The sequence below is a fragment of the Parasteatoda tepidariorum genome, chromosome 3 (genome assembly GCF_043381705.1).
Source record: "Parasteatoda tepidariorum isolate YZ-2023 chromosome 3, CAS_Ptep_4.0, whole genome shotgun sequence".
Taxonomy (NCBI): domain Eukaryota; kingdom Metazoa; phylum Arthropoda; class Arachnida; order Araneae; family Theridiidae; genus Parasteatoda; species Parasteatoda tepidariorum.
The window spans coordinates 89,094,250-89,111,807 of record NC_092206.1 but is presented as its reverse complement, the minus strand read 5'-3'; the positions used below and the strand labels follow the sequence as shown (position 1 = coordinate 89,111,807).

The 17,558-nt window shown below is 32.1% G+C and overlaps 1 protein-coding gene across 3 annotated transcripts in view; it reads right to left on the bottom strand.

Annotated features, from left to right (window-relative positions):
• Nucleotides 1-17,558, bottom strand: part of LOC107440091 (glutathione S-transferase 1) — a 33,548-nt gene that overhangs the window by 5,537 nt on the left and 10,453 nt on the right. For 2 of the 3 annotated variants that reach the window (XM_043049129.2, XM_043049128.2), the window contains exon 2: nucleotides 2,315-2,373. In XM_043049129.2, the coding sequence (XP_042905063.1) occupies nucleotides 2,315-2,373 (59 nt within the window). Of the gene's footprint in view, nucleotides 1-2,314; nucleotides 2,374-13,404; nucleotides 13,700-17,558 lie in introns of those variants that run through there. The other variant, XM_043049127.2, reaches the window with a different exon arrangement.

Genomic DNA, 17,558 nt, shown 5'->3' with positions numbered 1-17,558 from the left:
CTTAAAAAATATCCGTTTTTTTCTTCTTTGTAATTTTATATTTATTTGTATTTTTCTGTATGATAATTGTATGTATTTACAGCTTCCCCGATTATCCAGAGTTAACTCAGGTATGTTTATATTTTGAACAACCGACACAATTATTTGGGTTTAATGCTACTCGGTAGCTTTGTAATCCTGAATCCAATCCTGAAGACAAGGGATATCCTGGATCGAGTAGTGGGAGAAATTAGCCTTCGTGGAGGACTTTTTGATGGAAGTAACCAGCATTTGCATTACATGGAGAGGAAAACCATGGAAACCTCCCACAGTTAGCCTGATTTCAAGGGGACTCTAACCCATGATCCGTCTACCACTGGAGAAGCACTGTGGTCTGTGCAAGCCGGATGCGGAATTCGTATTCGAACCTGGTTCACCTCATTGGAAGTCGAACGCTCTATCCCCTGAGCCATCACGACCCAGGTATGTATATATTGCAAATATTTACTATCCCGAGAAAATTCGGGCGTAGCAAAATTTTTCAGAACTTTTTGTTCCATCTCGTTCTTACTCGGCCGGAAGCAAAATAATAATAATAATAATAATTATAATAATGCGAGACCAGTGACCGAGTGGTTAGCGCGTCTGACTGCGGAGCCGTTGGTTGCGGGTTCGAATCCCGCTCAGAGCATTCTCACCACAGGTGCCCACTGGGTAACGAGAAGAGAGTAAGCAGTTCTGGCACTTTCTGAGGCCAATGGACAATAGTTCCAAGTGCCCGCCATTGAAAACAAAGTACTTATAATAATAATAATCTGAATATGTGATTAGAAGTTAGCCAAGTTTTGAATTTGTTTCTTACAAAAATTAGTAAGGGAAGCTGTTAAAGGTGAGCTCGGACTCTCTTTCAGAGGCCCGAATCCGCCTGCTCAGAGATACATAGGATTACTCAGAACCTAAGTCCGCCCCGAACCTGAAGATATACGTTGGATTAAGGACAAATTTATCTCGTTGGACTTTGATGTCTAAACAAAGAAATTAGTGAATAAAAACTTTTTTATCACCAACCTGCGAAAGTAAAAGCGAAGAGAAAAATTGAGCCAACTGAAACTTCAAGATGATTAAGAGAAAAAATGAAAAATCAAAATATTAAGCTAAATATAAATCATTCGAGAATTAATGCTAGACTCACGAGGTCAAAGAACTGAACAAGCGCTGCAAATTTTATACCTCATAAATTTTTCATTTTTAATACTTAAAAAGAGAACCAAATGTTTGTTTAAAACAGTAGTGTATTAAAGAAACAGTAGTGTAGTTAGTAAGTTTGTAGCAAAGAAGTTAATGAAAATTTGATCATGAATCCGAGCTAGTCTCATCTCTAATGTGTATGTATTGATTTCCAATAAAGTCATAAGTTGCAACAAAATTGCGAACTGTAGCTTTACGTTTCAAAAAAGGTGTATTTTTTCCTTCTAAAATTTCCTTTTAGTTGCCAGCACGTAAATTCCGTCACGTCTATCAGGTTTAAAATACCCATACGAAATATTTGAATCTGAATTGCATTAACACGATTTAAACCAATATTGCAAATGTAATTTATGTTTAATATTCACAAGGTGCTCTATAATTAATACAGGAATTTTCAACAATATATATTATTATTAGATTAAATATATCATTAGAGTTTTAATGGGCCCGAATAGCCTGAATGGCAGTTTGCCATTTGAACGGGAGTTCGAACTCAGCCGATCAAAGACTCCCCGTGCAACTGGTGCACGTTAGATCTGTCGGGTCACAAAATCCATTTTCCCATAACAAATTTTACCTCTGGGGGTACTGAATTAGAGATTGATCATCTCTGGTTCAGGTCAAAATTATGATCTATGGATGTATGAATGGGTATACCCTATAAACGGATGTGACGAATGGGTGTGGCAGAAGTCAAATTCTTGGCCATAGATTGTGCCACTGGAAAACAAGAAAAATCGCACCCCTTGACTTAATGGCCTACAACAATAGATTATTAATGACTAAATTTAATTTAAAATTTTTTCTCATTGCTTGAATTTAAGAAACATTAGCATACAGGTTAAATAATAACTCCTCAGTAATCAAATTTAGAGACATATGTTTCGAAACATAAGCGTAACTTATTCGAATGCACTGTGAAAGCAAGGGAAATGTAATAAGAACTTACAAGTTTTGCGTCGACAGAGCTTTATATGTGATATCGTTTATGTTACGATGTTGTGCATTTTATTCTATCAAATATGCTTCATATTTTTTTTAATCAGTTTACTCTTTCGCTAAGATTTTGATTTAAATTTCCTCTTACCTTTCCCAAAGATAGAATCCATTATCATCTATAGTGGGAACGGTATGTTGTGGATTCATCTGCAATAGAAACAGTAATTAAACGTTAAGACTAATTGTTTTATAGTAATTAGTAATATTTAATATAAAAAAAACTAATTATAACCGAATTATAAAGAATACATCAATTGTTAATGTCAATACACTTTTTATTGCAAGGTAAGGAAAAAAACAAAGAAATCTAAGTTGAAAACATTAGTAGTAAACAATTCAATATATCAATATTTTATAAGTATTAAGAGCTAATAGCAAGAAGAGAATTTTAAAGGTTAAACAAAATGTGTATCGTATTAAGGTTTTTATTATCTGGATACTTTGTAACTAATATGCGAAATTTTATTATCTGGTGATTCTCGACATGCATTTTTCTCGAAATCCGGAGTAAAAAGTTGGAAAACCCTAACGGTAATATTTAAAAATATCCAAATACTATGCGATTTAGAATAAGGTGAGGGTAGTTTTCAAAAATAAAAAAAAAATGTTTATTCTGGGTCATTTAGGTATTAACTGCTCTAATAGAATCAAATACAAAAAGATAATAAAATTTATTTTGTAAGTTGTAAAACTAGAGTTATTTGTTACAATTATTGCGAGTCATGAAGTTAGTTTTTAAAATTTTACAGTCACCATTAAAAGATAAACTATTAATTATTTCAGTTAAGAATTATTTTCTTGCATTTTTAAGAACAAACTTTTTGAAGAGTCAACAAGTTTACCCCATACAAATCTTCAAAATACAATAAAAGAATCGGAAAATTATGTATATGAACTAGCATGGAACAGTAAATCAATATTTATTATTAAATGTACTTTTTAAAAAAAATTATATTCAGTGTCTACTGAAGTATATCAAAAAGCTTAACATGCGGCGGAGTACATTTTAAATAAAGCAAAAAAGTCAATGAAACATAAATTGAATAATAAAATCATTTTTCATCATTATGAGTAGGGTAAACCAACCAGTGAAGGAACATTTCATATATATTGACTTAAAATAAGAATTTAAAAGTTTTTCTTTAGATTGATTGGTAACAATAGCTTACTGCCAAATTAATAGGAAGTCATCTAGCAATGTTTCGGATTACCTGGTCAAATAGACTTCTCTGGAAAAAAATTTTGAATTTGTTATTATCTCCGCAACACCTTGTTTCTTTGAAAAAATATAAGGTGAGTTTTTGCATTTATATGTCTGAAGAGGAATTAATTGCATGTAATAGTTTCATTTTTCTCACTGTGAAAATAAGAATTCAAAATATAGTTACTGAAGTTACGTTTTATTTTATTTTTTTAAGCATCATAGCATAATCAAGTACTGAGATAAGGGGGTGTTTATTCACTGGATCTCCAAACGATGAAAAACCAGTGAAGAAACAAGTGTTCCTTTACTGGGTTTTTTTCTAAGTTAATGAAAAAGAAAGAAAAACTTTAATTTTCTTGTACCTTTAGTGATGTTTTGCATCAAAAGTATGTTAAAAATACAACAAACAACTTCTAACCAGTGAAGGAACAAGCATGTTTCTTTACTGGGCATAGATTTCCCAGTGAATGAACAGTATGTGTTAATATGTTGACACTTTACTTTTCAATTTATGATTACAAAAAAAAGTTAACATTTTCCAAGTATTTGCATGTTACAATTTCAAGAATAGGCTTGTTTTCAGATATTTCTATGGCATATAAGCGCATTAAAAAATAACCAAAATTAAGTGTTCCTTTACTGGGAAATTTTGTGTTCCTTCACTGATAAGAGCTGTTCCTTCACTTGATCTTCTTACTGCTTGTTATTTGAACCTCCAAAACTTTAAAACAATATTATGTAAGTTCTCCACAATTTTTTTTACATAATTTGCAATTAGTAACAAATATGTTGACACTGTTATTTAACTAAAATTACGAATTTTGAAATTAATATGATTTTTTAAAAGCCAAGCGAAGCTTAAGTGTTTCTTCACTGATTAGTTTACCCTATATATTTCGCTAAGAATTAGTTTCAATGACTAAATAAAAAAAATGACAATTAAATAATTGCAAAATTCTGCTCAAAATTTTAAAATTTGTTAAAACTACATAAGCCCTTTCTTCCTTAGCTTCCTAGCATTAGAACACATCATTACATTACTCTCTAAATTCCTCATTTTTATGTTTTTTTAAAATTTTTTTAAATTTCTTTTTATGGCGAATTGGCAGAATTCGACTTTAAAAATCAGGAACATTGTCAGGTGTTTTATTTTATGTTATAACCGTCGTTAAAAAGCCGAGTCAGTTTCGGGTTTACGACTACTAATGTTCAACTACACAGCTTTGTAATTGTGAACTCAATCCGGAAGACAAGGGAACTTCTGGATCAAGTATTGGGATAAATGTTGTCCTCATGGAGGACTTTTTGATGGAACAAATCCGCATTTGCGTTACATGGACAGGAAAACCTCTCACGGTTAGCCTGACGGCAATGGGCCTCTAATCCATGATCAGTCTGCCACTGAGAATTGTGGTCGATGCGAGTCAAGTGCAGAATTCATATCGACAAGCTATTTCTGGGATTCGAACCCGGTTCACTTCATTGGAAGGCGAACGCTCTATACCCTGTGCCACCATGGTTCGATTTTCTGGGGTTGTAGGATTTTATATTTGAAGATATATAGAATGCAATGTATCTCACCAGTCATCGATTTCTCTTATCTGCCCAATTCATATTTCAAGGCCGAAGGAGATAAAAGAACGTAAATATGTTCCGCATATTATTTCAAGATTTGGGGAAGAACGAAATAATAAATTTGTAACAATGCTATAAGATTGAATTGTCTTTGGTAATCTTTATGGCTTTTTCTGCAATCGGAACAATGAAGAAGATAGATAAGAAAAGAGAATAGATTCCTCACCAATAAAAACTTTCTCCTCTTTTATCAGAATAATGCTATTTTATTTTGTAGTTTAATTAACGCACTAAAACCATTGTTTAATTTTTTTTAAAACTTAAATCCTAAGAAGGTTTATCATGCAAATGTGATAAGGTTTCCAAATACTGCTGAATAAAATGTCCCCATAGGTGATTACAATAAAGTTTTTAAGCAAAATGTTAGCTTATAATACTTAAAACAAATTTTAATCCTCTTAATTTCGATTCAGATCAAATACATTTATTTATTAAGCGTGATTGAGTTAGTTGATTGAATGTGCAAATTAATGGTACAATAGCTAGATACTGTTATAATGCTAGTAACTAGAATACTTAGGATGCAAAGTAACAAAACTTAATGGTATTAAATCCTATGTGAGAAACTTGTGCAAGAACAAAACTAAAAAAGTAGGGGGCCGTGAAAAGTCTGTATTTATCATAAGAAGACAGCTATCGAACAGAGAATAGTAAGTGGGAAAATAAGAAACAAATATTTCAGTTTCGAAGTGGTAAACTGAAACTGGTACCATACGGTATCTTTTTCACAGTGGAGAAAAGCTTGAGCTTTTACTTCAAGAACGAAGCGTTCGGTCTAACTAGCTTCAACTAATATTGGAGCATTCCTTTTTGTGACATATTCCAAGACATTCCTTGGTTCCTATAATGGTCCCGCAATGGACTGATCGTTAAGACACGGTTCCCAGCAGATCACCGCAGTCAAGCATCACTGGCTACGGATGGGTGACCACTTGGATCAGTCTGTTTAGGGACCGAGGGTGTGCGGTATTGGTCCTCGTTAAACTGTGCTACCGTAAAGTGCTCGACTTCGCGCGCAGGTCGTCGGGCTACCGAAGCGGGGGTGCCATCCCCTCCGCAGAGGATCAAAATTGTGATGGCATGTCTTCGGATCATCCTCCAAGATGTTTCCCAGACCGTCGCCAATAGCCCATTGTGCAGCTCTTGTGCGACGTAAATTAACAACGACGACGACGGTGGCGACGACGACGTTTCCTATAATGATTTTTCTCAGTTTCATGAAGTGAATTACAAAAATTTTAAATTATTTATGAAATACCAGTTTGTTCCTTTGCAACTTACAAAAATTCTGATAGAAACACAAAAGGTAAAAATATAATTTTCCACGTGTTCCCTAAAGTAAATCAACAACTATGTAAAGAATGGCTTCAACATTGCAAACGAAATGACCCAGCTAATATTAAATATGATCGAATATGCAGTAAACATTTCTTAAAACAAGATTATGAGGATAATATGATAAATCGTTTGCTTGGATTGCCGATTAGAATGATTTTAAAATTGCTTTAACTCTACGAAGTGCTCTCATATCTAAGGGAGGACTAATTGTTCCGTCATCAGCATGGATGAAAGTGTGTCAAGAATTTGAGAACATTTTTCAAAGTGTGCATGCAACAGAAAATCAAAAAGTGTCATCAAAGAATTTATAAGTGAAATAGAGGGACGATATACCGCAGTGAATAGAACAGAAATACGTTTATTTTGCATTTCAGAACTTTTATAAGAATTCGCCATCTAAATTATACCCCCCAGCTACTTCAAAAAAAAGGCAGAAGAAAAAATTAAAAAATGAATAAGTCAGAGGAAATAAAAACTTAAATGAAAAGTATAGACAGTTAATAGTTAAAATTCTCCTAGTTTCATAACGTAGTTTTAAATTTAGTAATTCTGAATATTTATTATTTTTTTAATTATAATATAATAATTCTTTTTATGTAATTATATTCTTCTAAATTTAAATATCTATAAGCAATTGCAAAATTTCTAATGTTTTTATGAATCTAAATTATTATTTTGTTAGAATAATTAGCGTTTGAGGCTGTTGCTTCCTAACGATTAAGTATAAACAAATTGCCTTAATAGCATATTTCAAAATCAAGATTCTAAATTTAACCTAACTTAACAAATTATTGTTATCGAACAATATGCAGCTAAAAAAGTGCCGATATAGGAATTAAGTTTTTGTTTAATAATAAAAGTTAAAACTGAAAATTTTAACATAAAGTATTTATAGCGTCATTTACGACAACTAGTAAAGTATTTTTACTAGTCTTAAATGGTGTTTAATTTAATATTTTGGCCAAGAAAAGTTTCTTAAAACTATGTTTTTGAAAGGAAGTAATATGTTAATTGCATAAAGTTTGAAATCTAATATCAAGAAAAAGTCGAACTTATTTCTACAGAGAGAATGATACAAAGTTTTCATAATATCTTTGCTTGCGATCTTCGAGATTTGTGTGCAGCGTGACGTCATGAGGAGGGAAATCGTAGCTTCAGCTCTAAGAGCGGAATGAACTAGCCCTTCTATTCTCTTTAGCCCTGCTGCCAAGCGTGAAAGCGTGAGAATAAGACTAGTAAATATGAAAGTATGCGACTAAAGCTGGTAAGTACGGAATTTAAGACTGGTGAGTATGGAGAAGGTGAGAGAAACTAAGACTAAATAGGAAAATAAGGAACAAAAATGAGTATGAAATTAAAAGTTGCTGCTACGTGAAATCTCAAATAAGAAATAAAAAAAATATTTACTATAATATAAGCTCTTCAATGTTTATTTCGTAATCATTAAAAAGACAAACACATAAAAGGTTAAAAAAAAACTGTTTTAAAGAACCAAAAAGAAAAAGATCTTTCGATTGAAGAGAGTCACAGAGGAAGAAAGTATTAAAAGAATTAATCAATGAACAAAGTATAATATTATGCGAAAGCAGGTCAATGAGCTTTAGTTGTCATTTAGGGATAGCGTGCAAACATTGAAAAATGATACACATGTGGTTTTACGACGTTTTTTCGCCAAATTATTAGAGGCCTCAGAAACATGTGACATGATTGACTAAATAACTAACAGAAAAGTTAAGTTTTAATACCAGATTAATCCCGCCCTTTTTTTTAATCAAAATTACTTTTTTCTCACTTATGTCTTCGTCTCATCGTTATGTTTTAAACCCCTTTAAGCGATAATGGTCTACTTTTTTTTAATTAATACCAGTTTATAGCTATTTTACTTATTTCTCAGTAAATATGAAGAATTTGGAGCTTAGGCACTCTAATGACAAGCCACATTTTTAATAGTTCAGGATAGCTTTTTTTTAAGATCTTGTTTGGCAAAGCGTTTCTGTGTATTGCGTTTCAGTATCTATTAGAAATTATAGAAACTTGTAGAGTAACTAACTGTAAACAATATTAATGAATAGTGTTATCTGTATTTCCCCAAACCTTTCACACCATAGTACACAAAAGAACTATGATAAAAGGTCTTGACTGTTCTGAACTTCTTCCATTTATGATGAAAACTCAATTATGCTCCTTAACTATTTCAGAGTGAGTGCAATTGGTAGTTAACCCTCAAGGGTAGGAGTCATTCTAAAGAATTACGACACATAATCCGCTACAAACCGGTGTCCCAGATATTTAGAATTAATCTTTTGTAAACATGTAGTGACACGTATTATATAGAATTGACTTACGAAAGTTAAAATCTGCTGTTCGTTAGATCAGGTCACTTTCTTATAAACATTTAGATAAATTGATATTTGAGAAATTCCATCGAATACAGCCTACTGAATGAATTCCCGCACTTTGACAAATCAAGACACCAATGCTTTACTTGTTATTAAAACTGAACGGAGGCAAACCCTTTATTCTTATTAAAATCGAGTTTATTCATTGAAAGGGAACGAGATAGAGCAGAATATAACCGCTGGCCATTCGCCAAATGGCGAATTAACAAAAAAAGTGGCAACTTGAATTAAATAAACTACCGGCTACTTTTAAATTTTTTTCTAAAACTATTAAATGATAAAAGCACATCAATGCAAAAAGAGTCTAGAAAACAGAATTTTAATTAAAATTCCCAATGATTAGATTCAAAGTTTTGATCCTTCAGAATCCATCAATTAATAATGAAAAGATTCATGTGGAAGGAGAGTTCTTAAATGCATAATTTAGCCTCCACATAATTTAGCCATTACATAAATTTCGCCTCCAAATTTTTTTTTAATATTTCAGATATTTTAACTAAATTCTGTCAAACATTTATATTATTTTTATGATTGAATTAACTTTTTATATTTGTAGATTAGAGTGATTAAAAAAAAAAAAAAAAAAAAAAAGAGTAGCTATTAAATCGCAAAAAGTGTCTATAAAATGAAACGCACCTATCGATCACAGACTCACTAGGATTAAGGAGAAAGTGGCTAAGATATTAGAGTCTACCGGTCACTGGCTACTAACTGAAAACTTGAATTTTCAGGTCTAGGACGAGATCACCACGATGCAGAAAAGTTACAATGCATCGAAATAATAAAAGTAGTACCATACTTTTTTCAAAAACGTATTACTTGGTTACATTTTAAAATTTAAAAAGATCCTCTTCTTAAATTAATTTTATTTAACCCTTTATGGGATACCGGTGTCTCTCTTGTATAGATTTTTTTTTCTGTTGCTCTAATTTCAAGCAAAAACATATTTTGGTATTTTTTAAATATACGAAAAAAACAGTCTAATAGTTACTAAAAAATTCTGTTAAATTATGGGAACTATACTTTTACTTGGTAAAGGGTTCCATGGTTACAGTTTAAAATTTCAAAATAATAAATTTTTTTTTTCATATTTATTTTATTTAACCCTTTGACTCAGATAGGATACGGCTGTTCCTTTCATATATTTGTTTCTGCCCCTCTAACTATAAGAAAAAACATATTTTGGTATTTTCTATAATTAAAAAAAAAAGTCTAATAGTTACTAAAATAATCTGTTACTATATCAGAATTATATTTTTATTAAAATAAAATTCTTTTTTAATTCTTACTCAAAATTTATCAAAAATAGATTTTGTAAATAAAAGAACTTTCAATGATTGGATCATTGATGATGATGATGAATAAAGGGCATTTTTGGGGCTCTTTGCAGTATTTCGCTTTGAGCGCGCTTATAGTAGAGTGAGAGATGTAAAGTGAACTAGTATATACTAGTTCGTACTACCACTGAGGATGAAATTTATAGAAGATGAATGGCTTTAAAGAATTGCAGAAATGATTGTAGTGTGTGATTGTTTGAAGTATCCATCAGTGATGACTAACCGCTTTTCTTGTTCATTTAAGCTTGCGTGGTATCTCATTTAACCGTTTATTTATAGGTGCAAATTTTCCCTTACAAACTAAAGGACACACACATGAAAATAAGAAATCAGAGCATACATTACTGATCAACATTTTTTATTTTATTTAATAAAACATTTTTTATTACTTTTCAATTACAGTTTTTTATAAATTCGACGAAAAATTAAAATTTAACTTTTGTTATTGATTTTCACATGATTTCGCTAAACAGAAATTAAATGAAAAAGAAGAGGGTGTCTAAGTTTGTACAATGGGATAATATCACACTAAAGTGTGGCTGAAACTTGAATGTTTCGCCCTTACCAATTAGGGTTAAACTCTAAAATGTTGAATGTTAAACATGCCTAACCTTGCTCCGGAACGCTTCGAATTATTTTGAGGGGCACTAAGTGCTCCGCAAAACTTAGTCTGCAATCAAGAATGATTTTTATGGTAAGGCAAATTATCAATAGAAAGTATATGTCGTTTGTAGTAATTTTTCAAAAGCCTGTCACAGTCTGATCTCAAACCTATTTCTTTATACCACAGTTCTTTTTTCTTCTTGAATTTAGTCATTTTATTTTGAATTACAAAGCTGGATCGAGAATACTTATAATTTTTTTTATAAATGCATATCCCTTTTATATTTTACTTAATTTATTGTTACAGAAAAAAAAGTTTTTTTTTTTTAATTTTTTTACTTTTTTTTCATTGTCATTTTACAGAAATAATTTCATAAAAACAATCGAAATGTTAGATGGATTATGGATTGTTGATTGGATACAAATATTACTGGCTAAAAAACAATCGAAATGTTAGATGAATTATGGATTGTTGATTGGATATGAATATTACTGGTTAAAAAAAATCCCAACTCTCGGAATACATGTGATCCTTCTGAGGAACCTCTTTTACAACGGCATCAGAAGTGTCAAAATTGTAAGACAATTTGAGGTGATTTTACAGATAAATGTGATAGGCATTTTTCAATGAATAGATATAAAACGAAGAAAAAATTAATGATTACGGCCAGAAAGTGAACTAAAAGTGAATTAGTACAATAATCCAAAGTCACATCGTGAATTCATAACATCGTTACCATTAACGTTACATCGTTACCATTAACGTTACACAGTTTAAATTAACGTTACACCATTAACATTAACGTTACACCATTAACATTAACGTTACATCGTTACCATTAACGTTACACCGTTACCATTAACGTTACACCGTTACCATTAACGTTACATCGTTATTTTCTGATCCGGTAGTTTGTTTATATCAGACTAAAGTCGGAATTTCAATAAACGAGAGATGTCCTTTGGTGATATTGCTGATAGTAACAATCAGGAAAGGATCTAAACTTGTATTTTCAGAGGCAAATTTAATTGAAATTTGAGCACACCAGCTACTCGGAAAATGGTCGAAATTTGGATTAATTATAAATTATCTGTTCCGATAATGGAGAAATAAATTCTGTTTGTAGCGGTCAGGAAAGGGTTGTAATTTACATTGTCAACAGACACGGAAGTCAAGCAAAAAGTTGGTCTCTCATGGGATCGGGTAAGTGGTCTAAAATCAATTGCACTCACATAAACAAAAACAAAAAAAAATAAATATAATAGTTTTATTAATTAATAATAGTTATATTTCTTCCTCTTTTTAGGGTAAATAATGAAAATGAATTTAAAGGTAAATAATGAAAAAAATAAAAAATATCTCTTAGCTGATTTAACTTAAATTTCTTTACTGTCACATTTATATGGATATGACTTATGAGTTTAAGCTTAATTAATTTTGAAATTCCACAAAGATTATAATAGATAAAACATGGCATACATTTCAAAAACAAAACAAAACTCTCTCGTTAAGGGTTAAAAAAATTTTTTATTCATAAATGTTTAGACGAAATAATTTAAAAAATTTTGTAAAAGACTAAAAATCCTTAACTCTAATACAAAAATAATACAGTAATTACAAAATAACACATTTAACGCATTTATAAATTAATAAATAATTCTTGAATGAAAAGTTCATGAAAAAAAAACTGTGATCATGCAAAATGAAAAATTTAGAATATGGTTAAACATTATGAAAATCGGAAAACATGTTATGCATTATTCGAAGAGAAGAAGAATTTGTTACCAATTGAGCAAAGCATATAGCTGAGTCAAACGAAAACCAGAATCGCCTTTACTGCGCCAAACATTAGGGTAAACATATATACTCTCGGTAAGCTGATATATATTAGCCTGTTTTTGATATTAAAAAAAGATTTAAAAACTAATACATTGAGTACCGGTGTCGTGGGATCAGTTTTAAAACAAACAAGGAAATTCAAACAAGGAAGGAAGGAAACTAAACAATCAAGTTTCAATATACTATGCAAAAGAGCGATTTGTTTCTTATTGATTTCTAATAATTTTATTCGACTTTAGGTTATGTTAATGTTGTCACTGAATGTTAAGAAAAAAGTTGTAAGTCAATAATTTAAAACATATATTCCATTACACTAGATCAGAATTTAACTGTTACTTATGATTATAATTAACTTCAGCCTTGAAAACTAAAAGAGCACTACTCTATAGCATAAATAGAGCAGCGATTAATTATAAAAGCAATTGTTTTCTCTTTAATGTTATGAAATGTGACACCGAAACAAAACCGTGTTTAAAAATTGGACGTTTTATGTAATAAATTCCCGGATCAATATTAATAAGAAATAATTAGAAGAAGAAATTATAATAAGAAGTATTATAAGAAATTTCATAATCTCCGAATCTAAGAAATTTCATAACCTCTAATAAGAAATTTCATTAAAATGAGGAATTCTCATATCACTTCCAACACATATTTCACAGCAAATCAGAAAATTGTTAGATAACCATACATCGTAAAAGCCATTATCTGTAATAAGTCAATTATTTCAACTGATTTAACTAAACGAATAATAAAAACCGACATATTTAAAATAAAATAAAAAGATTTTAAAGCTTTAACGCTTAAAAAAACGCTACGTACTTTAAGAAATTCAGGTTTCATGTGTTCTCCTGCGAATAAATCAACATATTTCAAGTTTAAGTCAATACCCAAACATTTGGCTGTCATGATTACAGCCCTGGCGGGACCGCTTGCAGGGTGGTAATACAAATCGACCGTCATCTTGCTATGAGTCTACAGAAAATCTGAAAAATTAACTTCCATCTTCAGCTTTTATCTTCTATCGTAATCAATTGACAATTTTGACTTATCATCTTTCAGAGGGGAAAAAAATACGGAGCCAAGTAAGTAGGAAGTTAGGCAAAAGCTATCGTTTCAATTGTAGTTGAAGGTTGATATCATAAAGCTTCAAAAGTGCTCCCCCTCCCGGATGATTTCAGACTTTCATTTTATTCCGTCGGCCATTTATATTGTATGATCTACTTAGTAAATAAGGGATGTGTTTTGTAGTGGTAAATGTTTATTTATGGATGTTACTAAAGTAAGAGAAATCGGTCTTTCAGTGCGAAAAAATTGCCTTCATCAGGGCTCAAAATTCTGAAAATTTTTATACTTCCCATTGGGCATGTTAGTCTATAAAAGTCCAGTGATCTCCAAATCGTTGATCGCGAGCTACTAGTAGCTCACGCAGACATTTTCGGTAGATTTACTTCTCTACAGAGATTAACTTGATAATGAATTTTAAATTTTTTTTAAAGAAAGAAATTATTTCTTTTTTTCACAGAAAAGTTAATAATTCTAAAAAAAAAAAAAAAAAAAAAAAAAAAAAAAANTCCCATTGGGCATGTTAGTCTATAAAAGTCCAGTGATCTCCAAATCGTTGATCGCGAGCTATAGAAGCTCACAGGGACATTTTAGGTAGATTTATTTCTCTACATAGATTAACTTGATAATGAATTTTAAATTTTTTTAAAGAAAAAAATTATTTCTTTTTTTCTCAGAAAAGTTAATAATTCTTAAAAAAAAAATTATCGTATTCTTTATTTATTACTAATTACACTTCAGTTTCTTTCTTATGTACAATTCAATTTCTTTCTGTTTCAGTAAGTTTATTTAAAATAGGTTTCATATTTACTAGAAATAAGTTTAAAATCAATAAAAGAAATGTAAGAAGGGTACAATTGCTCTGAAACTTCATAAGTTTGATCACAGATCTACATCATACAAGCCGGAATGAAATTTTCACATGCCCAAGCAATAGCTTATTATTAAAAATAACTAAATGATAATGTTGTTGATAGGAAACTGCAAACAGCTATCACAAGACTAATCAGTGGTCATACCCGCGGACTAACATGTGTTCAGAGTCAAGAAACTTTCCCTGTATGCCTAAAATGTAATGTGCACCAGGCTACACCTGATCATTTGCTGTCCTGTATGGACCTAGAGAAGAATTTTATCTTGGAGGGACCGGCGATGGCATATGATTTTCTGTCGGTGAACGATCTTCTGGACTTGGTCTGGACTCGGACTATTAGCTCGGTGAAACCGAGCAAATTTAAAGCAGAGGGTGCTCCTCTTGTTTTTCAGTGGCGCCATCCTATGGCCAAGAATTCGACTTCAGCCACGCACACGCCACAGCCCGTTTTATAGTGCTGGCCTATTCACATGCCCATTCATTCATCCACAGATCGTAATTTTGACCTCAATCAGAGAACGATCGATCTCCAATCCAGTAACCCCAGAGGTATTGATTTGGGTGTCTTGGGGTATTAATCCGTTTTTAGATGCACCTGGATTTCAGCCCCCACCCCTCTAAGAAGCTACAGCCATGATGGAGGAGATAATGATATAGGGACTTAAAGAAGGGTGGTGCACGTAGGGTTGCACACCCCTTCGTTTTGGCGTACGAAAGGGACACCCCTTCGGGTTGGCGTCCGTAGGGGTGACGCGCNCGCGGAACCCCCAGTGTTTAGTTCCCAAGTATGCTTGGTACTCATTTATCAACCCACTGAAGGGATGAAAGGCTGAGTCAACCTTGCCCGGCCCAAGGATGGCCCAAGCAATAGCTTATTATTAAACATAACTGAATGATAATGTTGTTGATAGGAAACTGCAAACAGCCATCACAAGACTAGTCAGTGATCATACCAGCGGACTAACATATGTCCACATTCAAAAGGCTTTCCCTGTATATGCCTAAAATGTAATGTGCGCCAGGCTACACCTGATCATTTGCTGTCCTGTATGGGGGGCTAGAGAAGAATTTTATCTTGGAGGGTCCGGCGATGGCATATGATTTTCTGTCGGTGAACGATCTTCTGGACTTGGTCTGGACTCGGACTATTAGCTCGGTGAAACCGAGCAAATTTAAAGCAGAGAGTGCTCCTCTTGTTTTTCAGTGGCGCCATCCTATGGCCAGGAATTCGACTTCAGCCACGCACACGCCACAACCCGTTTTATAGTGCTGGCCTATTCACACGTCCATTCATTCATCCACAGATCGCAATTTTGACCTCAATCAGAGAACGATCAATCTCCAATCCAGTTACCCCAGAGGTATTGGTTTGTTATGGGAACTCGGATGACTTTTGCTACTCGACAGATTTAACGTGCATCAGTCACCATTTACTACACGTGGAGTCTTCGGCGGGTGGGGTTCGAACCCACGAACTTTCGGACATGGGCCCAGAGCCCTACCGACCAGGCTATCCCGGATCGATCTAGCCTTGTTCTGGGACAAAGTGAAATAAGTAACAGCATACAAAAAAAGTCATATTAGCAACACTGTCTACATCAATACTTTCATTTTAAGCATAAATATGAAGTATTAATAATTATTCACAGAGAAATTAATATTAACAAGGAAGATACAAATAACAAAGTCCTAGCCTGTCTTCCGCATGAAATTAATATAAGTTATAAGGGTATTTAAACGAAAATTAATTATAGTCCTGATATATTATATGAATATTGAATAATGAATATTCATTAAAATTTAAGGGTTAAAAGCATAAATGTTTTATATTAATAAAGAAATCTCATGATGTTACCTTATTATGCAACATTTTATAATGAAGATATGAGTTACCGTTTTGCAATCATTAAAAATTAGATAAAATGGATAAGAAAGTAAATATTACTTATGTAAAACCGTGTCTTGACGCCCGGTGGCTGAGCGGTAGCGCTTCGCGCTGTCGTGCCACAGGTCCTTGGTTCGATCCTTGGGCCGGGCAAGGTCGACTCAGCCTTTCATCCCTTCAGTGGGTCGATAAAATGAGTACCAAGCATGCTTGGGAACTAACACTGGGGGTTCCGCGTTCGGCTGACCACCTGACCGGAACATATGCTCCTGCACCCCAGAGCCCAAGGTCAAGAAAACTGAGATGGGCACAGTCGGCCTTGGCCCTCTTAATGGGCTGTCGCGCCACTGAGTTAGTTTTTTAAAACCGTGTCTTGCAAAATAATGGTATGTATGCAATTAAAATAATGAATACAAAAAAAAGACTATTTGAAATTCTAGAGTGATTTCAAAAATAAACTTTCGCATTATTGCTAAATAATATCACCCGGCAAAAGAATACTTGAAACAATTTTGTGTTCCTCAAAAATTATAATTTTTTTAAAAAATAAATTGTGGTTGAAGTTGTAACGGTAACCACAAAAAAATTATTTTATCCCTTTAGAATTGTTAAACTCAATCTATGAAGCGAAATATGTGTTAAAACTGTAAAATAGAAATTGCAATTTAATAATTTTTAATTTTAATGTAAAAATATTTTCGGACAAAAATAAAATATTATAACTAATCAATCTACACGTTTTGATGGACGATTTCTTTAATCTTATCTTTATATATATATGGGTCATTCTCACAAACACAGTCATTTTCATGTTCCCAGTATATTTTATGTTTGTTTTACAACTTCCAAAAAAAAAAATTCAGTTAAAGTGTCCTTCAGAATGCAAGCTAACAAAAGAATAAAAATAAAATTATCAATTTATATTTTTTATTTATTTTAGGTAATTGAAATATACCAATATGTCATTCCCTCACTTGTCCCCACTGCTGATTTAAAAAAAGAAAAAAATTGTTTCTGAAATAAAATTTTTGTTTTTACAAATTCGTGTTTTTTATTTCAGATTACTGAAATATAGAATTCAGAAAATCAATATTAAATTTAATTTCTGATAAAAATATTAACACAGCACTATTTTAAACTTTGTCCCCAGTG